The 21,408-nt window shown below is 51.8% G+C and overlaps 1 protein-coding gene across 3 annotated transcripts in view; it reads left to right on the top strand.

The window, feature by feature from the left end:
* The first annotated feature begins 302 nt into the window (after positions 1 to 302).
* Phf21b (PHD finger protein 21B) overlaps positions 303 to 21,408 on the top strand; it is a 70,499-nt gene continuing 49,393 nt past the window's right edge. Inside the window, exons 1-2 of one of the 3 annotated variants that reach the window (NM_001130680.1) lie at positions 303 to 766; positions 1,627 to 1,692. In NM_001130680.1, coding sequence (NP_001124152.1) covers positions 713 to 766; positions 1,627 to 1,692 — 120 coding nt within the window. In that variant the 5' untranslated portion in view covers positions 303 to 712. Of the gene's footprint in view, positions 767 to 869; positions 1,443 to 1,626; positions 1,693 to 21,408 lie in introns of those variants that run through there. The other 2 variants (XM_008765685.3, XM_039078846.2) reach the window with 2 other exon arrangements.

The raw sequence follows: 21,408 nt of genomic DNA, 5'->3' as shown, positions 1-21,408 counted from the left end.
AAGTAGAGGAGGGAGGAGGTGCAAGAAGCAGGAGGGGGGCATCTCAGTTTGCTGCGAGAAGTGTCGCTCCGGGAGTGAGGCTGTGAAAGCATTCCCAGCTCTCCCTGCTCTCGGCTACGCGTCGAGGAGATCGCTCGGGCGCTCGGCTCTTAGAGCCGCGACTTTGCGCTCCGCTCAGCCGCCACTTTTGTTCCCCGAGCCGGGTCGCCGGGCCGAGCGCAATGCGCACGCGCGGGCGGGGCGGGGCGGGCGGCGGGTTCCCGGCACCGCCCCCTGCCGCCCCGGCCCGCTCCATCCGGGCACTGCCGAATTAGCATCGTGCCGAGGCACAACTTTACCGCGGCCCCAGCGAGATCCAGGCGCGCGCGCCGGAGGAAATATAGTCCCTGCCGGCGGTCAGCTGGCGCGGGCGGCGCCAGGGCGCGCGCTGGGGGGCTGCGCGGGGCTCCCGGCGCCGGGGGGCCATGCGCCGGGCGGCGCAGGCAGCCCGGGCACCCGGCGCAACTTAGCGGCAGCCGGAAGAGTTGGGCGCCAGCTCGCCTTTCTTCCCTCTCGTCAGCCTCCTTTCCTATCGGCGCTGCAGGAGGGGACTCGTGTCTCTCAGTGCCCGGGACGCCGGATCCGAGTTCTCCCGGTCTGGTTCCCGCCGAGCCGCACAACTTCCTGCGAGCTCCGGCCAAAGTGAGCTCAAAGTGCTGCCCAAGTTGCGGCGATGGAGCTGCAAAGCCGGTCCGAGGCGCTCGCAGTGGAACTCGCGCGCCACCAGGTAGGTGGTCCGGGAACCTGGGCTGGGGAGCAGTAGTGGTCCGGGCAGTGGAAGCTGGAGGGACCCAAGCCCCATATCTAACTCTTGGTCTCAGAGGTGCTGGAAACAGGCCCCTTCCCGGAGCATGTCCCGGGGCTGGGATGTAACCCTTGGGTCTCCCTCTCCCTCTCGCTCCCGTGCGATCCAGCACTGTTTGCAGATTCAGGGTTCGTGGGACCCCAGCGTGGCGTCTTCTCTGCGGTTGCCCGGTTTGCACAACTCGGGCACCCGGAAAGGGGACCCTCCTAGAGCTTCCCAGGGAACAGGATGCATGGACAGGCCCGTTCCTAGCCTCCTGCTCCGGGCCCAACCCGGCACCTACCCTCGCTGTTAGCAAAAGTAGTTTGGTGATTGTGAGTCGGGCGAGAGGCGGCCGGTGCCCGAGCGGTATTGCGGCGTGCGCGTGTGTGTGTGTTGGGGAGATTAGGACGCGACTTGAATATTTATGAGCTTTGCTCGACACGGACTCGCCGTGTTTACTTGGCTCTTTGTTCGTCCCCCCTCCCCCGGCACACACTCTTACACTCACTCGCACCCGCACCCCGGCCTGCAAACTTGCACGGCTCGGGGCGCGCCGCCGGGTGGCCTCGGCCCCCGCCCCGCCCCGGGAGCTGCCCCAATGAGGCGGCAGCCACAGGTAAGCTGCTCCGCGCGACATTGCACGGTGGCCCGAGTGAGGGAAGCGGCCCTGGAAAGTTGGGGCGCGCTTCGGTTGGCCTGGTCCGCCAGGCATTGGGTGGTGGGGATGCGGGGCTCGGGGCTCGCCTGCCACCCACTCCCCGGGGCGGCCAGGCTGAGCCGGTTCCTCTGTGTCTCCGTAGAACGGCGACCTCAAGAAGCAGCTCCACGAAAGGCAGCCACGGATCGCAGCGCTCAGCGACAAACAAGTAAGGAGGGGGCTTATCCCCCACAGGGAACCAGGGTCCAGGGAGGGTCGCCGGGCACTTTGGCAGCACCCTAAAAAGTGCCCGTGCGGTCGCCGCACGCTCCGACTCCCGTGGGGTTATGGCAGCAGTCCTCAAAGTTGCCATCCTCCCTTTCTTGATAGAAAGAGCTGTTTGTGGTGGCTGAGGGGAGCGTGAGCGCGAGGCTCCGGCGGCCGGCCAAAGATCTGCGCCGTACCTCCGAGACGCCGGCTGCCCGGCGTCCATCTTGAGCGGTGGACATGTTTTGGGAACGTGGACATTCCCCGGCCTCGGCATTCCCTGATCCCTGCTGCGGTGGGAGGGGGACACAAGGGGGCGGTAATTCGGGCCTGCACCCCAAACTCCTTGGAAGCCATTTCCGCGTGGTACTGCCGACCAGGTTTGGTGACCCTTCTAGCTTGCCCCTTCCCGGCTATCCCGCCGGCCTCACTTTTTATTCTCGGAATCTGACGCCAGCTCCCGGGGAACAAAAGAAAGGCGCCCCCGGGACCCCCAGTTCTGCCCTAACTTGAGTGCCTATGCCTAGAAGGGGATGTGGGGACCCGCGAGGACCTCCAGCCATGGGGGTGCGCGCCCGCCGCCCCCACGGTGAAGAAAAGTTGTCCATTGTGAGTTAGTTGCGCTGAGCTCAGCGCTCCGGGTTTCAGCACCACGAACAGATGCCGCCGCCGGAGCCCGGCCGGCTGCGCGCCCCCGAGCCCCTCCCCCTCTGCGCGCGCCCCCTCCCCTGCGCGCCGCCGGCCGAGAACTTTGAGCTGTACAGCCAATGGTGCACCCGGGTCTCCGAGGCGGCGGGCGGGGGCGCGCCCCTCCCTCCCCCCGCGCGCTGCCCGGGCCCAGGCATAGCTCTCGCTTCCTTCGGAATGTCGCCGCCGGTCCCGGACTAGGGAAGCCGGAGGACCCCCGGCCCGGCCGACTTCCCCCTCCTCCAGCCCACGGGGTCCCTCCTCCCCAGCGGCCCGGAGCTCGCAGTTGTCCGGGAGGATGCTTCGGCTCGCAGGCCGGTGCTCCAAGCCGAGTCTTTAAAGTTGCAAAGTGGTGGGAGGGAGAGCGCAAGAGCATAGGGACCGCGGGCTGGACCGTAGGCTGGGGAGTCAAGCATTTGCCCCTTTCTGTCGGAGCCCGCCCCCCCCCCCGCCCCAAACCCCCGGGCTGCGCGCCCCCGTCCGCGAGTGGAAGCTTCCATTCCCGCCGGAGGGGGGCCTGCGCGCGGCCCCGGCGAAGTCGGGGAGTTCGCGGGGGGAGGGGACCCAGGCCCGGCATTACCATTTTGATTGCTTCGATGCCATTTTTTGGAGGGGGAGGGGTTGGAAGACCCTTTTCCGCAGAGCACAAAGATGTTTAATCACTGTGTAGAATCAAACCAGATACTTAAGAAAAAAAAATCTAACAAATCTGGAACAGTGTGATGGCCTGGGTAAAACGCGAAGTTGTGGAGTCTTAGGCTCGGAGTAGAAGATTTAAAAGGAAAAAAACAGTGCTAGGTGCCTCTCTTCGCAACAATGTCTCTTTATGTGTGCTCTTCGTGCCGGTAGTTTCACTATCTGGAGTAGGTCTTTCCGAGCTTCTGTGTGATCGTTTCTTCTGGATTGTGGCAACTATTTAGGGCTTTAAATTTTTTATGATAGTAAATGAGTAACTATTTATCCCGTATGCCGGAATTTTGATGAGGCTACAAAGGAAATCTTTGAAAATCCTGTTTGAAGGTAGAGGCTGCCGCTGGGGGTGGGGGTGGGGGGAAGGAGCCCTCCTACCCCCAGGACGCCTTTGCCTTTAAATTTGAACTCGGGAGTATTGCCTGCAAAGGAACAGTGCCTCCATCTTTTTGTGTCGAGTGCTTTAAAAGAAAGAAAGGAAGCCAGAAAACTTTTGTTCTCTGGCCTTTTAAAAATGTTTCTCGTTTAGATGCCTAAAAATAACGTTTGGTAGGCAGCCAGGGTTTGGCCTGGCCATCGGAACTTGTGTTTGTAAAGGCAAGTCTGCTTTTTTGTTTCTCTTTGTGGCCTTTATATAACAAGGGCTCATAAAAGAGGGAGAGGAGGGGGCCCCCCCGAGGCTGGGTTCAGCATGCTAATAGAGTTTCCTGCTTCTCCCACGCTGGCTGCAAGGGGCTCTCCGAGTTCACCTATGCAATGAGCTGGTGGATTTAACTGCCTGTGCTTCCTGGGGGACTTCCGGTGGTGATTGGCAGTTTGGCTGGGGCTGGGTGGATTTACAAGGCCAGAGGTGACTAGCCCAAAACTTGCCGTGGAGAAAGTTGCAGTCCAGGAGTGAGGGCAAAACATTTTATAAGTCAAGTGTAGTATAGTGTATATTTTAATTCGAGGAACAATTTAAAGGTACAATCTCTCTATAGTTATTTTGGGAGGAAATTGTAGCCTTTCCACCCCTGGAGATGGTTTCCTGTGTTGGCCCTTGGAATATGAAATAAAAAGGTTTCAGTTTCAATTAAAAGTTCACAGACAAGTGATGAAACTATATATAGAGTACAGTTGGTTAACTTCCTCTGTTAGATACACAGTAGCAGTAGGGTAACTCTGAAACTATACAGTTTGTTAACTTCTTGTTAGATACACAGTAGCAGTAGGGTAACTCCAGCAAACAGTGCCCTCCCTGCAATTGCCCTTGGCACTGGGATATTTTGTTTTACTTTCCAGTTACTTTGAGAATTAGAGACATATTCAGAGGACTCCTAAAAGTGGCTTGGTCAGAGGGAGAGAAATTCTGTGTACAGTTTTCCTCCCATCATTGGGGGTGGGGTGGGGGAGTGTCTTGTGGTTGAATACAAGTTCCTGGTACACACACTGTGTTTTGCAAGGGGAGTTCTTATCCCCCCTGCCCCCAAAAGAAGGGAGGTGTAAAGGTGGGATGGTGACCCCAAATAACAGGCAGCCTGCCAGGCAGGCTTTGGACCTGAAGTAGGACGGACGTAAGCCACGCAGTGTGAAGCCTCTATTAGCTGCCTCAGTGGTTTTACTCTGAGAATTTGCAACACATGCTGAGATGCAGTAACATTTTAATCTGCATTGTCAAGCAAGAAGCACTTTGTGTAAATAGGCGAGTCATAAATGCCGGAGCCTCTTCCCCTCCTTTGGAGTTCTGCACAGCCTTCAAAGCTCATCACAACCTCACCTGGCCTGCCCTGCAATCCAAAGTGAGTTGAGTGAACAGAGGCTCGGTCTGAACTGCTGCTGAAGCTCTTGTGGCATGGCCAGGGAGACCCTGAAGGTGACCCTGGAGTCTGGGACACTACCTGATGTATCGATTTTATGGACTCTGGATTCTGAGGGACTGTCCTCAAGTGTGGCAGTAAAAATTGGTTATTTTGAAAGGGATTATGTATCAGGTGTTGACAAGCGTTGAATCATGTCTTCAGATACCAGAGAGCACAACACCGGAATCTGTGTGCTTGTTCGTTCTGAGTGCACTCTCCCCAAGACTGTCTGCTGAAAGGCTCTTTCGTTTTCTGAGGTTTTTTTTTTTTTGCTCTAGAAAAGTAAACTTCAGTCTTCTTCCCGTGTTAACAGAATGGTTACACAATAAAGAGAAGGCACAGGTGAGAAAGGCTCTGTGTTTTACTTTGCAAGAAACTGCTTGGGGCAAATGCTTTCGAGTGGGAAAGTTTCTCCAACTTTCCACCACCCTGGACCTGCTCAGTGCTGTCCTCTCCTGGAAGATTTCAAAAGCCCTTTCTGCTTGTGTGTCTTGGAGACACAAGTCCCTCATCCCAATCACCCACAGGGACTCTGATGATTTTCCTGCATCACAGGCCTCGGGTCATGACTACCATCCATTTGAGGGCATTCATCACCTGGAAGCTAGCTCTGCCTTCTTCCTGGCCCTGAACCACTTGTGCTTTCTGGGCCTGTATGCAAATACAGCTGTAACGATGCATGTTTTATATTTGAATAACCTGTGAGTGGAAAGAATACACTTTGCTTAACTGTTTACCTGTTGATGGACATGTGACTGTGTTGTATCTTTTAGCAGGAACCTGTCCAGCTCTTCCTATTATGTTACTCATCATTCCTGACTTCCATAACTTGGGCTATGATCACTCTGGGCCTTGCGACCTTCAGGGGTCTGGTTTTGTTCCTGAATAGAACCCTCGGGTGCCCCCTGCCGTTCATCCTCTAACGGGGTAGTTCATTCCAACTTTTGCACTTGGCAGAAGACATTTTGGCTGCTCCTTAGCAATTTTCCTGTACCTTAAGCACATCTCTGCCTTTGAGAAGGTCTGGCTGTCCTCTGCCTGCTGACTTCATCTTGCATGGCTTTCTTTGTTAGGTCGTAAGCTCCTCTAGAGGGAGGGAGCACTTTCCTGTGTTTGTTCTCAGGGTAGGGAGGGAATAGGGATTAGTAGAGATGAGCTGATGCTTCCGGGGACCAAAAGGTAGATCTTAGAAATGGGTGGACCGAGAAAGGAGGGACACCCACTCCCTGGGTGTAGATGGCTGAGTTTCTAAGGAACTTCAGGAAGGTGCTGTAAGGTCATGGTGTGAGTTTGAAGCTAAGCAACCTGGCTGTGTCCTCAGAGCTCAGATGTGGCCAGGTGGGGTTGGTGGCCTGAGTAAACATTGCAAGTGAGAGGTAGGCTTCCTGGCAGTTAAACCCCAGGGAGGAGTGGAGTTACAGGTGGTTGTGAGCTGCTCGACATGGGGGCTGAAATCTGAGCCCAGGCCCTTTGGAAGATCAGCAAGTGTCCTTAATTGCTGAGTCAGCTCTACAAACCCCAGCCGGCTCCGTGTGTTGTATGTGCATGACGCATGTGTGCAAATGCCTGTCGAACCCAGACGGAGACCTGATATCCGAAGCTGGAATCACGGGAAATGTGGATGCCTAGGTGAACCCAGGTCCATCAGAAAGAGCAGCAAACACTCCCAATTGCTGAGCCAGCTCTCCAGCCCCATGGATCTTTGAGACCAGGAAAATAATTGTCATTCTCATGCTCTGAAGTGGCACTTCAGGGATAAAGGAGAATTTCTACCTTTAATATTTTTTTTTGAGATAAGATCTAACTATGTAGCCCTGGCTGACCTCAAACTTTGAACCTCCCTGAACAACCCCCCATCCCACCCCCACCCCGACTCCCCAGGCAGTTTAAAGTTCACCTTCTAGCTCTTAGTTCCCATCCTGCCTTAGGGGCCCTACCAGTGTGAGCCCTGGGTGGGTATATGCACAAACAGACTGACAGACAGACACACATACACACAGTGTAGGTGAATGCCTTTCTCTGACACTGTGAATACATCTGTTCCTATTCCTCATGGGCCTCTGCTGGAAACACTCCAATTAATCCCGCAGGTATGTAAAGGCTCCTGTCCAGTGCTTGGGTTGTGGAGGGCTTCTCTGTGGTCTCTACTGATGGACCACAGAAGGTAGGCGTGTCTACTCTTTCCCCAAGGCACAGTGAAGGTTTGAGTCAAGACAGTTCTTGGCAGCTGAAGAAGCAGTAAGCAGTCCCTGGGTTGAGGGGCAGCTCCTAGGTGGGAATTTGCACTGGCAGAGAAGGTGGAGACAGTGCACACGTGGCCTTGTGGTACTGCCTGTGCCTAAAGAGGCTGTCACAGGGCCGCTGAGCAAACACCTTCCTACCTGATTCTCGGGTTGTTTGAGTCTTGGATCAGGCTGGGCTGGCCAGTCTTCTCCACTGAGAGAATAAGAGAAGGGAGACTTCCTAAGGTCAGATGATAAGGTCTCTCAGAGAATGGAATCGTCCATTCTGTTTGCCTCATCAGCATCCTCTCTGGGGGAAAGTTCAGCATTGTTGGGTATGGCAAGATGTACAGAACCTTACCTCACTCTCCAAATTCTTAGGTGCTGCCAGGCCACCTTGGGTAAGCCATTATGCACTTTTGCATTTGTTTGCCTCCTATAATTTGGGCAGGGCTGAGACATCCCTCCCAAACCAGGCCTTCTGGGTGTGAGACAGTGAGACAGTGGTTGGGAAAGTTTCACGGAAGTCCCAAAGTCAAGGGAAACTTTGAGTGAGTGGCATTACTGCTTTTAGGTTTGTGCTTGGACAAGCCTCCTGAAGAAACCCAAAATTCCCAGTGGGTCTACACACTGTTCAGGAAGTATGCTGTAACTGTTTCTGTGGGAGTTGGCACTCATCACCCCTGGGGCCAGTTGATGATGGTGACTGCTGATGGTGGCATCCTTTTCAACTGGTCCAGAGAGTTCACTTTGATATTTTGCCTCTCAAAGAATCTGCTGTCACAACCGTGCCCTTGATTTCAATTAGGCCTGAATTTTCTCAATGAGATGACGCTGATAATAACTTTGGTAATCCCTGGATGCCTCATTAGAGCTCCTGGCTATGAGCTTCACCCTGTGATGGAGCAGGTTCTCCGTCTGATGCCTTTGTCTCTTTGGGCTCTCTGTCTTTTTATTTCACTTGTGCATGAGAGCTGGTGTTCTGCTTGGAAGTGTTAGCACTGGTTCTCAGGTCTTGTCCTTGGCAGTGGAGGCTCCTATCACCTGTGGGGAGGACTCCAGAGGCCTCCTAGGGTATGTGCTGGCCCATCTGGCTCTCCCCTACAGAAAGACTTCTCAGAAAGCTCTCACTGGCCTTTAAGAGGCCAGGAACAAAGGTCTGTGTCACAGGTTTTCAAACTGAGTAGACCCGAGCTTTAATTCATTTCCAGTCTTGGAGTCCTAGTCTTTCCCAGTCAGTGTTCCCCACTTTGGAGGCTTGAGTCCTTCAACAAGAAAGGGGGGAAGCAACAGCTTGCTGCCAGATAAGACCATAGAGCACAGGGCAAGTGGATCGTAAAGTGGTTTTACAGAGGCAGCAGCTGGTTAAATGTGATGTTGCAGAAGCTCGGGATTTGGCATCTTTATTTTTCCTGGCGTTGCCAATCTACACTGTGCCTTTGGACACCTGCATCTCAGAGCCCCTTCTGCCTCCCATTCCTCATTGCTCATCCCCTGCTGGCCCTCTGAGGAAGGACTGCTGGTAATTTTAGTTTTACTCGGGAGTAGGCTAAGCCACGGGGGTGGAGTGAGTGGAATGTGGAGGTCCCACAGTTAGTAAGTGGAGATGCTCTCGGTGCTGGCTACATGGGGTGATAGGTGGTGGTGGTGGTGGTGGTGGTGGTGGTGGTGGTGGTGGTGGTGGTGGTGGTGGTGGTGGTGGTGGTGGTTTGTGTGTTTGTGCATGAGAGAGAGATGAGTCTGCAGAGAAATTCAGGTCAGAGCAAGTGGAGATCATGGATTGGGTATAGTTTCCCACCAGTCAGAGACTATTCTGGTGGCTGTAGTAGGACTTTTCCACAGATATAGAAAGTCCTAAAACTTTCAAGGGGGTCTGGGCAGATTCTCCCCGTTGTCTCCCTGTTCTGCCTAGTCCCAGATTGGGAACATGTGGCAGGTTGGGTCAGGAGGCCTAGTGAGTGGGACTAGAGTGCACAGACGCTGGACCCATTGCTGAGCCCCTGCATCTGCCTGCCACCAACACCCAACTCTGTGTTGAGCCTCTCTCTTCAGAGCTTGGGTCTTTCTCTTTGATGACAGCTGACATCCTGTTCTGCTTTAAGGTGGACTGATTCTTCTGATTTCGAAATAGTCTCTGTTCTCTAAGGAGACAAGTGTACTTTCTTAAGAATGCTTTCCTGGTGAGTATCACTGTGGGATAGTGTCTCCAAAGTAGGAGAAGCTGCTTCTGCAGCTTCTTTCTGGCAGCTTCCTTCTGCTTCCTTCTGATGGTCACTGACAGGCGTCCCTGGCTCTCAGCTGGACTGCACTTCTGGGGGCCGGGGCTTGGCCCTTGTCCTCTTAATGACAAGGAAATGATGTATTCACAGGGAATTTTTTCCTAGGGCAGGGCATCCAGGAAGAAGTCAAACCCTCCGTCTGAGGAAGCAGCTGGCTTTGGTCTTGAGTCCAAAAATTGGGTGGGGTCTCAACAATTCGTGAGGGCTGGTGTCCTATGTGTTAGGCCTGATGCCCAACCTGTAGCAGTTGAGTGGAGAAGCCGTTCTCACTGTTTCTATATCAACATAATTGCAAGGGACAGAACACAGACACAGATGTGTTTTTCAGGTGGAACAGAAACCTCAGAGTTGCTCTTTCTTTCTTTCTTTCTTTCTTTCTTTCTTTCTTTCTTCCTTCCTTCCTTCCTTCCTTCCTTCCTTCCTTTCTTTCTTTCTTTCTTTTCTTTCCTTCCTTCCTTCCTCCCCCCCCCTCTCTCTCTTTCTTTCTTTCTTTCGAGACAGTCTTACTATGTAGCCCCGGCTGAGATGGAACTCAATGTGTAGACTACCTTGACCTTGAATTTAGTGATCTTCCGGCCTCTGCCTCCTGAGTGCTGGAGATTAAAGGGTGAGCCACTGTGCCCTCTGGCAGTTTAGAGATGCTCTAAGTCTTTAGACTCCTGTGAACACAGCTGGGATTGGGTGCTAGACTTGAGAGTTGGCAGACGAAGACGCTTCTCAGCAGCCCCCAGAACTGGGCAGTGAGTTATGGTCGCACATAGCAGAAGTGTAGACCAAGGGGATCTGTCGGAGGACACATCCTCTCACAGAAGAGAGAGTGAGGCCATGAGTAGAACGGGCCTGGGGACTGTGTCTAGTGAGCAGAACTATCTGGAAGGTTTAATCTTCACCCACCATGGTGTGACCAAAGGAAAGAGAGTCCTATAATTGTTTCTCTTAGAAGCGGCCTCTCCCAGGGACTGCTGCTTTCAGAGATTGGGTCCCGACACACTGTGACTCTAAAGTGATTCTTAGATGGCAGCGGACTTCTGGGCTGCACAAGGAAGGATGGGCAGCGTGGGCAGAGCCGCTGTGTTGTGTTCTAGAGTTGTGTGCGAAGCCTGTTGGCTTAGATTAGTAGCAGGGCTTTAGAGGAAGGCTGGGCGCCTTAGCTCCCGTACCCACCCTGTGTATACTCCTCGCTGCATTTGGGGTCTCCATTTGGGGACAGAGGTCTACAGTGGGCCCTTGACAGAGGTAAACCCCCTAAATAGAGGTGCTAGACATGGATAACTAGTGAGACCACTGGGGGACATAATGCCTGCTCTCTGATCCCTTAACGGGTATAACAGAGTCTTAGGAGGTGGCGGTGGTTGGGCTGAGGTGGCTTTGCCTACAGGTGCCAGCGAACTGTCACTGAGACAAGCTGCAGGCAGCCTTCTGCCCCCAGGAGAGGGAGAGGGCAGGGATGGAATAGGGAAGTAAGAAGGGAGGAAGTGGGGGGTGATCTCATGTCATTCAAGCAGACAATCTACACGTACAAGCAAACGTCAGAGTCATTAAAACACACATCAGAGAGCCCGGTGCAGAACTGTGAGATACAGCTCACCAAGAGGAACTGATCCCTGCGATCGTGAAGTGTTGCATACCTGGATTTAATGATACTGCTTGGTGGTGACATGTATGCCAGGGCAGACTGCTAGGTGACAATTCCATCTGCTCATGCTGCACTCCCACCTCCGCAAGTCTGTTCTGGCTCAGGAAGAAGAGGACATGCTAGACACTGGTGTGGTCTTGGTGTGAGGTCGTCATAGCTGCAGGCATAATGGCAAAGGTGGAAACTTTGAAAGGTGTGCAGAGAGCCACCCGTAGCTGGTTTCTTAAAGCCAAGGTTGGGACTCCCAAGTGGCCCAGAGTGTTGAGCACTGGGGACTGGCAGGACACTAGGGTGACAGAGCTCTCCACATCTTATGCCCCTTTTGTATATTCTCTGGTGTGTCCCTTCGTGACCGTTGTCACCTTTGTACATGTGTGTGTCCGTGGCACATGTTCATACGGGAAGGTTGCAGTAGCTATGGCAGAACACACTGTGACATTTAGCTTGTGCGGGACAGTGGTGGGTCAACATGGTGCCAGGACAAGGACAGGTAGTGCTGGCAGCTTCAGGCAGGTACAAACACAGTAAGTGACATGCGGCAATTATGGGGTGGCAGGTACTCTGGCCATGTACAGCAGGGCCAGGAATATGGGATACATAATGTGGGCAGGTCAGAGGTTGTCACCAAGAAGGTGACATTGGAACCAAGGCCTGCAGTAGTAGTGGGGACAGGCTACTCTCTCACACTCCTTGGTGGAAGAGTGACTTGCCTCCTTAAGGTCTAGTGTTTGCATTAGGGACCTGTGTGGCCAGAGGACAAGTGGGTATGGAGAAGAGAGCTAAGGCGGGGTTGGTTGTTTCTCTGCTGTCCTGGCTCCCCTTCCCCATTTAAATCAGCTTCTAGGCTCAGTTCTGCTGGGGTCAGGTTTGGCACCATTTAGAGAAGAGCTTCTGGGGAACTTGTGCTGCCAGGCTACTACTCCACCTGAGGGAGACAAGGCCATGACTGCCAACTCAGGCCGAGGCTAGGTGCTTCTCCCTAACATGGAGATTCTGGGTTCAGAAATGCTAAGGACTTCAAGGTTCTCTGAGGGCCAGCGGCAGCCCGGGTGCCCAGAGTTCAGATGATAGGGTAGACCTCAGCGTGGTCCAGTGCTCCTGAGACCTGGCCTAACATACCATGCTCTGTGAGTGCACAATGAAGCCTCCTGATTTGTGGATCAGTGCAGAGGATGCAGGCTTCCAAACACTCCTGGCCAGGGGTGACATCCCTGAGTGCTGACTGGCAGGCTCCTCCCTCATCCAGAGCAGGGGCAGGCGGCCACGTGCTCTCTCAGACAAGGTCTAGTTTCTTCCTCTGGGTCAACTCTCTGATTGCTCCACTGGGCTGGCTCATAGCCTTGAAGTGGCTTCCCTCCCTCACCTCTTGTTCCCTGTCAGCATTGCATGGTGGTTACTTCAGAGAACATGAGGGCTGACCTACTGAGACTCTGCAACTGTGAGACTCTTAAGATGTCGGGAGGCTGTGAGGTGACTGAGCTTCCCAGGTGTAACTATTCTGTCGTCCTGGTGTGAGAGAGATTCCACGAGGTGAACACAGCTGAACGTAGCATAACCAGAGAGATTATATAACCACAGAGTCATTGAGGCTCCTCAAGGGTGTTTGTCTTTTAGATCAGTGAGGGAGGCTCTTAAAGTAAAACAGACCTGCAGCTCTACCCCAACACTGAGGTCAGCATAGCCAAGTTATTTTATTAATGCATTCTGCTGAGTGGACGTGAATGGGCGGCGTGGCCTCTTCTACCGTGGATCTAATTATAAACACAGGGGACAACACCAAATAAGCCGCCTTGGAAGGAGGAAGAGTCTGGCGGCCCGGGTTAAAGCGGCCTTTAATGAACTTCCTTGGTACTTGTATCTTAGCAACACATTTTATTACATCCCACTGCGGCTGGACTTGCGTAGTAATTTATCCCCCCCCCTTCGTGCCCCAGCCCTAGTGACTCAAGAGAAGAATGTGTGTGTACCCCTCCCTTGCTTTCCCAGGGCTGTGTTTGTCTCTTTTAGGCTTTGTTTAATCAATAGAAAAGATAAACATGCTCGTCTAGTCCCGGGACTCTCTGGCCTGGGGTTGCTACACAGAGGGACGGTGTCCCAAGCTTTCGAGGTGTTCAGCCTATGCCCAGCTAGGGTCCCACAAGTGGTGCTTACTGCCTTGTGGATTCTCTTATGCTTCTCGGGATGGAGTAATTTGTTTGTTTGTTTGTTTAATCTGCGATTCGGTCTTGCGATCGCTGTAATTCAGAGATGCCAGTGGAAGTGAGAGTGTGAGCCACTCCCATTTCAGCAGCCGCCGCGGTTCCTGCTAGATAGAGCCTGAAGAGAAGCTTCTAGGATATGGGCTGGACTGGGGCTTCCCACATCTCAAGTTACCATCCTCTGTGCTGTAACTGTCCATCAGCTATGTGTTTCCTGGGGCCACTGTATCATGAGTACTGTTTGGGGCTTAACGCAACAGTGAATTAGCTAGTGGGTCTGGACGCCGGAAGTCTGAAATTAGTGTATCTGCAGAACCGAGTTTCCTCAGTGGCTCCAGGGAAGGAGCCTCCCCTCCTGTCCCAGCTTCAGGCCCAAGTGTTCTTTGGCGTGTGGACACTTGACCTCTAGCCTCTGGCTGCATCTTCCCAGTCTCTGTTACTGCTTTGGTGGTCTCTGTCATTTCTCTCTTTCCTGTGGTTTATGCTTTTGTTTTTGAGACAGGGTATCATGTAAGCTGTGTTGGGGACTCAGTGTTTCTGGGGCTTTGAGCATGTTAAGCAAGCTCTCCATGTATGAGTGGGGCCATGGCCACAGCCTGTTGCTCCCCCCACATTTATAAGTTTGTTCCATTGTGCCTCGTTGTCTGAGGATATTAGTCTTTTAGGTTTAAGGGCCGCTCTGTCCTGGAATGACTTCACAGTTGGGTCAAAGGCCCTGTTTCCAGTTAAGGTCACAGGTCAAGGTTCCTGGTAGATGTGAACCATGGGTCTCACCTGAGCTGGGGTTACAGCACCTGGGGGTTACAGGTTAGGCATGCCCCCCTGTTAGAAGAAGAGATACCAGGCTTGCACTGACTACACTCTGGCTTCCCCATAATTGTGTGTTTTCACAGGGAGAGCTGAGGTGGACTGGCCGCTGAGCTTCCTCCATGGTGGGTGCGATAAGGGGCTGATTTTCCAAACCCATTGCTTGGTAGTGAGTATTTGAATCAGGAGCGGGGAATTTGGCACCTGGAGAAGCAGCCATGAGAACCAGGTTGCTGATAGTGACGGTATGAAGGTCGGTGGAGAATGGACCTTCTGCTTGACCAAGAGGTTTTTTTTTTTTTTTTTTAGTCAGTTTCTGGATCTGTAATGTTGTGGGGGAGCTCTGAGAGCGGTACAGAGTTTCAGAGGTGTGGAGAACCTATTGGTGATGGGGCTGAAGGAGCCTGGTAAGCAGCCTGAGTGGGGCTGAGAGGCTCCACAAAACCATCTTGATCCCTCCAGTTTCTGCCACATTGTCACTTGCCTTGCCTCTCCTGTGAGCAGTGTTTGTCACATCCAGCTGTCCGGAACATGAAGGGGCTGAGAGCACTGAATTGGGTATGGATGGAACTTGTGGGGGAGGGCATTTATCCTTTATGGTCATGCTAAGGGGTCAGTTCATGCCGTGTAGCCATGCCTCTCAGTGGGGGCTGTCCCTGCAAGTGTCCAGGTTTATGGGATGTGGTTATTGCCGTTATCAACAATGGTAAGGCAGGAACTGGGGACAGGTCTGACTGAAGAGCTGTGAGGAACTGTGTCCTTCCTGTTCCCAGGCCTTGGACTGGAAGCTCAGGTGGCCTGACACCATTCCAAGTGGTTTACTGATGTGATCCCTGCCTGGGCTCAGACAGCCCTGTCCTGGTTGAGGAGGTTCATTCTGACTCCAGTTCTGTCACCTGAAAGCTCAAAAACACAGAGGCCAGTGCCCGTACTGGGTCACTTCCTGTTCCCTTTGCGGCTTGACCCCTGCTTATCACTCCACCGTGTGGGAGGCATCCTATAGAGTGGTATTTGGAGGTACCAGTAGGAGACACCAAATCAGAGTTTTCACTTTTTGTGAGACCCCGTGGTCTTTACACAGTGTTCCACATCCTAGGAGCTTGTAGACGCTGGGCTGCAGAGGGGTCCAGTTCAAGCCACAGTGATAACACACGGATGATAGCCCAGAGCTCACGCAAAGACTGTGGAGTTGTGATCGGTACCTCTGCTGTGCTGTGTGGTGCTGTGAGTGGATTTGAACTGAGGTTGGGTCTCTGTGACTCCCTCTTGGATCTCCAAACTCCACATGAGACATTGCTCAAGCCATGCCTGGGAGAGACGCACTCCCAGGATACACTCATTACATCTTTACCTTAGTTCTCCTTGTGTGCCCCTTCTGCATATATACAGCCTCCACTAGACCTTCCCTTCTGCTCCCCAACCCTGTCTGCTGACCTCATCCCCTAGGCCTGGCCGGTGTGCAGCACTGACAGCTTTCTTAATTATTGCTTGATCTGGGGCCACATGAGGCCAGGCTCCACCAATAACACATTCCTTGTCCTACAGTCTGCTAGGAGGAGGTGTTCTGGCTACCGGCACCATTTGTTCCTCTGGGGCTGCAGTTTGAGTACCTTGGGTTGGACCCATGATGGACTTTTTTGGGCAGTCAGTTAAGTCATTCACCAGTATGCCTTGAGTGACCACTGGGTGCTGGGTACGGAGTGAGAGGGTCTCATATCTCAAGCATTGTGCAATCCTGTCAGAGACTCGTGACAGATTGGAAGCTGGAGAGGAGGCGGTAGCCTGGCTTTACACTGTTAGCATCACCAAGTATCACCAGCAGCACCCTACTTGGGGCTTTGCATGCCTTCTCCTATGCAGCCTTCACCCACTGTCCCAACTCAGAGACAACCCAGGGCCTGCTGGAGGGCAGATGTCAACCCTGAGTGGGTGCACAGCAGGGCTGACAGGGCTGACAGAGCAGGCAGGTGTGCTGGAGCAAGCCTCCTGTGGTTTTGGCAACAGCTTTGGGTCTGCAGTGCTCAGTTCCTTCTAGACAGGTCTGTTGTAACATTTTCTCCATTTTCCACAGGAAGGTTCCAAGTGGAGGGAGCCTGCCCAAGGCTCCTCCCGCAGCAGGGGCAGGGGTTGGGGGGGGGACACAACAGATTTCAGAAGTTTCTCCCTTACTCCTTCAAGCATCATTCATTACCTTCTCTGCAGAGAAAGAAACCATGACTTGAAACTGTTTATTGTGATACAATGTAGGTAATATAAATCTTACTGTTACTAGGTACATAGTCCAGCAACTCAACTCCATTCACACTGGTGTATCACTGATACTCTGACTTATTTCCAGAACCCCAAAATCTGCTAGAGCTGAAACTCTGTCCCCACTAAACAGCTTTCCGCCCCCTCCTCCAAACACCCTACTGCTCCTGTTCTCTACCTCAGCATCTTAAGTTTCCTTTAGGGACCTTAAATAGACAAGCACATACTGGCTTACTTCATTCAGCGCAGTGCCATCCAGGCCTGCCCATGCTCAAACAAGTATGGGAATTTCCTTTTTGTTTGTTTGTTTGCCTCCTTCTTTCTTTCTTTCTTTCTTTCTTTCTTTCTTTCTTTCTTTTCTTCCTTCCTTCCTTCCTTCCTTTCTTTCTTTCTTTCTTTCTTTCTTTTCTTCCTTCCTTCCTTCCTTCCTTTCTTCCTTTCTTTCTTTATTATTTTATTTTATTTTTTGGTTTTTCAATACACGGTTTCTCAGTGTAGAGTTGACTGTCCTGGAATTCATTCTGTAGACCAGACTAGCCTTGACTTCATAGAGATCTACCTGCTTCAGCCTCCTGAGTGCTAGGATCAAGGGCTTGCATTACCATTGCCTGGCAATTTCCTTCTTTTTTAAAGATAGAATAATAGTTTGCCATGTACAGATCTCTTTGTGTTGTCATCTGTGTCATCCTGAGGGTTCCTTCTCCCTCTTGACTCTTAAGATGGCTGCTGTCAAGTATGTGGTGTACAAGTACCTCCTTTCAGTCTTTGGGGTGCAAAGATACACTTTGTACCAACAATGGGATGCCAGGATACACTGTTTCTCCTCCCAGACAAATTCAGGACAGAGGTCCTGAGAGATGTCTGATTGTTAACTTAGTTATTCTCTGGAGACAGAGCCCAGTACTGACTACTGCCCATCTTACTCAGTGTTGTGATTAAGGGAAATTCCTTCCTTCCTTCCTTCCTTCCTTCCTTCCTCCCTTCCTTCCTTCCTTCCTTTCTTCCTCTTCCTTCATCTTCTTTCCTTCTTATCCATCCGTCTGTCTGCCTATCTATCGTCCTTCCCTCCTTCCCTCCTTTCTTCCTTTTCTTCTTTCTGAAACAGGGTCTTTCTGTGTAGCTCTGGCTGTCCTAGAGTTCTCTCTGTAGACCAGACTGGTCTAGAACTTACAGAGATCTGCCTACCTGCATTTTTAATGCCAGTGTGGATATCTAGTGGGGTGCCATTGACTGTCGTCACACCTTATTACACTCGGAGAAAGTATTCCCATGTCCACATGTCTTCAAGGCAAAGACGTGCTAGGGGCTGGGGAAACTGTCAGGAGACACCCATTCCCTGACAGACAACAGTACCAAATAAATATCAAGTATCAAAAAAATCCCCTTGATTGCTGACTAGTGATAGTGTATGCCTTTAATCCCAGTACTTCAGAGGCAGAGGCAAGGCGGGTCTCTGAGTTTGGAGTCAGCCTGGTCTACAGAATGAGTTTCGTTTTAGGACAGCCAGAGCTACACACAGAGAAAATCCATCTCAAGAAACCATTAATTAAATAAAATGTAGATGTTCAAAGTGTAGACCAACTGTGGTGTTTCTTTAGACTTTATATTATATGAGTTGTACTTTTCTGTCCCTCTTGTATGATCATCACAGGTGAGGGCAATTGGTTCCCCTGAACCCTGTCATTCATTAAACAGTAACATTTCTGTAGCAGTGTCTTGAGGTGGCAGGCACCATTCTATGTGTTAATGCACTGGAACCTTTCATCTCGTGAGTAAAATACCAAGGTTGAGGGCTGGTGAGTCTCCCCACCCTCATCTCCTCCCCATCTCTACCAGCAATCAGTCCACAGCTCAGAAAAGATGAATGGTAGAAGAACACGACCTGCTAACCTCAGGAAAAGGTGGGCTCCTCTCCCATGAGCCTCATCTGGACATGGAGCAGCCCCACTTTGGAGGAATGAGTTCCCTGGCACAGAAGGAGCCAAGTGGTGGGAGTGACCAGGCAGGAACCCCTAGAGGACTTGGCTAATGTTTGTGAAACTTACTTAGAAGCAGAGCTTAGGGCTGACATCCCCACACAGCACTCAGAGGCTCTGTGAACACACTGCTGATACGTTGGTAGGCGTTTCTCCTTTTCTGTAAACTGGGGAGACACTTGGGTGATGGTAGAGGTGGGGGGCACTTGTGCTCAGGGATCAGAAAACCTGGATATCCCCTCCCTAGTGGTGACACTTCTCCATGACATCAGCTTGGATTCCACCCCCAAGCCTTGTTAGTTTGTGACCTTGGGCTTGAAGCCCTTCTTGAACCCAGTTGGCCTCTGTGTACCCAGTCTGTGAAATGGGAATTACCAAGTGCCGTAGGACTGGAGGTAGGAAGGTATATGATGGGTGTTGCAGAACCTGGCACACGTGGCTTCTGAAAGTGACATGGTCTCTGCTCACATCTCCTGACTGTCCCCCTCCACTGTTGGCTGCACAGATGCCCTTTGCCTTGGACTTCCCTCTGATGCCTCTTCTCACATCAGCCGGACATTTTCATCTTGCCAACTTTACTTTACCACTTCTGCAGCTGCCCTACTCACCTCTCAGCCGCTCTCTCTTGGGAAAGGCCAGCAGGTTCGGTGGCTTCTGTCCCCAGTATCAGTCCTCTGTATTGTCACCAGTGTTGTTTATGCTAACACTGACCCTGACTTGCCCGATGCCCTCACCAACTCCATTGCCGATGGCAATGTTTGCGATGTTTGCCTGACCTCTCACCTGGGTGCACACGGGAGAGGAAAAGATTCTGCTGGAGGCCACATGGGCATCTAGAACACTACACGCCTGCCCTGGGCCTTCATGGGGAGGCAGTTGGCTCCAGTTCAGAAGCCAGGGCCTGAGGAATAAAATCCAGGAGGTGTTTCTAGTGAACAGATGGGACCTTTCACAGTCTGGCCTCAGGTTCTTCAGCAGGGTTTCCTGGCACACTGTTGACCATTTGACAGATCCACCAAACACCTGAGGGGTCACTGGACTTTCACCTGAGACAGTGCTCTCTCTTGGGTTCTCTCTCTCTCTCTCTGTCTCTGTCTCTCTCCCTCTCCCTCTTCCCCCACCCCCTCCTTTCTCTCTCAATGAGGTGCAGGCTATACAGTAAAACCCAGTCTTAAATCATGTCCTTCTCACGAAGGGAACTCTGGGTTCTTCTTGACTAGACTGTGTGGTAGTGTTGATCATGATGCTGGTGATAGTAACCACGATGGTGATGCTGATGGTGGTGATGGTGACTATGATTGCGGTAGAGACCGAGCTGGTGATGGTGACCGTGCCGAGATGGTGACGATTATGTCGATGTTGATGGTGGTGACCAGGCTGGTGATGGTGATCGTGAAGATTACCGTGACCATGGTGTGCGTGGTGACCCTGATCGTGATGCTCATGGTGATAATAACCTTGCCGATGGAGTAAGGGTGGTGATGACTCTGATGGTGTTTTTCTCATGATGATAATGGCAGTTTAGCAGTGATAGTGGTTAACAGAGTGTAGTGGTTTTGGATATGGTGGTACGGCTGCTGTTGCTAGTGGTTGAGTTATGAGAGGCAGTGCCCTGTACTAAGCATGTCTGTGAGGAAATGTGGCTCTCCGCATTAGCAGAGAAGTGTCGTTAAAGTCCTTTGTAAGTGACTTGGAAACCCTGAGTGCTGGAACTTGCTGGACGTAGCTTTGCCACTTGATGTCAAGCCACACCTGGAGCTGCTGCGGCCTGTCAGTGAAGGAAAGAGGTGTACTTCAGAAGTAGAAGGAGGACGTACAGTCTTGAGTGGTAGTGGAAGTGCTCGGAAACCGCTATTGCTTACTTTATACCCTTGAGGATGCGCTGCCATTGTGTGTCTGTAAAGGGGAGGAAAAAGCTTTTCAGTTGCTCTCCTCTCCAGGGTTGCCCCTAACAGGGTAGAGTGCTGTGCTTCCAAAGAGAAATCCCACAAAAGCCCCGTATCGCTAATGGCAAGGGAACTTGAAAGCCAAGCACTGCCTTTTAACATACGTGGTGTCCCCTGTCATCTAACAGCCATGACAGGTCTCAGCTCAGTGTCTTGGGTGCTGAGATTCTGGATGTCCCTCTTCTGTCTACACCTGTACCTCTATTGGTGGCCACGGGCAATGCTGAGGCTTGAAACAGAAGTATCCGCACTAGTGCATATCTTACTGTGATTTGTCTGAAAAGTTAAAGCTCTCAGTGAAGGAACAATGGGCTAAACAGATCTTCCTCCTCTACAGATAAGTTGATAAAACATGGAGCAAAATGTAGGTACTCATAAGCAAAGACAAGGTATGCTGGAAACTTCTACCATACTCCTAAGAACAGGGAGCCATAGATTTTTTTTTTTAAAAAGATTTATTTAATTTATTTATGAGTACACGGTAGCTGTCTTCAGACACACCAGAAGAGGGCATCAGATCCCATTACAGATGGTTGTGAGCCACCATGTGTTTGCTGGGAATTGAACTCAGGACCTCTGGAAGAGCACTTAATGCTCTTTAATCACTGAGCCATCTCTCCAGCCCCCGTGGTCATAGATTTTTAACTGAGGCATGCTATTCATGACCAGGATGTAGGCTTCATGCAGGTCCCTCAGCGTTGCCATCACCTTGTCCATCACAACAGGCCCTTGACTGCTTGCCTACATCTGTCTACCTATACAAGTACCTGGTGTCTCTTCACCTGGAGGGGGTCTGGGTCTTCACCATCGGGTGCAGGGCTCTGTGTTGTCATGTGCCACCCACAAGATTCCAGTACCTCTGAAGTGTGAGAACTCCGGCTCTATTTGAGGTAGACACTTAGTCTGGATACCTGAAAAACTGGAAACATAAGAGTTGATCTTGCTTTCTTAACCTTTGTTGGTTCTTTTCTTCTTGGAAAGTTGGCAATAATGATTATTGTGATGAAAGGGATGATAATGATGTCAAAGTGATAGATTGTGATCAAGTGATGACTGGTGGGGATGGTTGATGGGAGGTGATGGTGATGATTGACAGATGATGATGATGTGATTGATGGGAGGTGATGGTGATGATTGACAGATGAAGAT

The sequence above is a fragment of the Rattus norvegicus genome, chromosome 7 (assembly GCF_036323735.1).
Source record: "Rattus norvegicus strain BN/NHsdMcwi chromosome 7, GRCr8, whole genome shotgun sequence".
Classification (NCBI taxonomy): Eukaryota; Metazoa; Chordata; class Mammalia; order Rodentia; family Muridae; genus Rattus; species Rattus norvegicus.
This window is presented reverse-complemented; position numbering and strand designations above follow the sequence as displayed.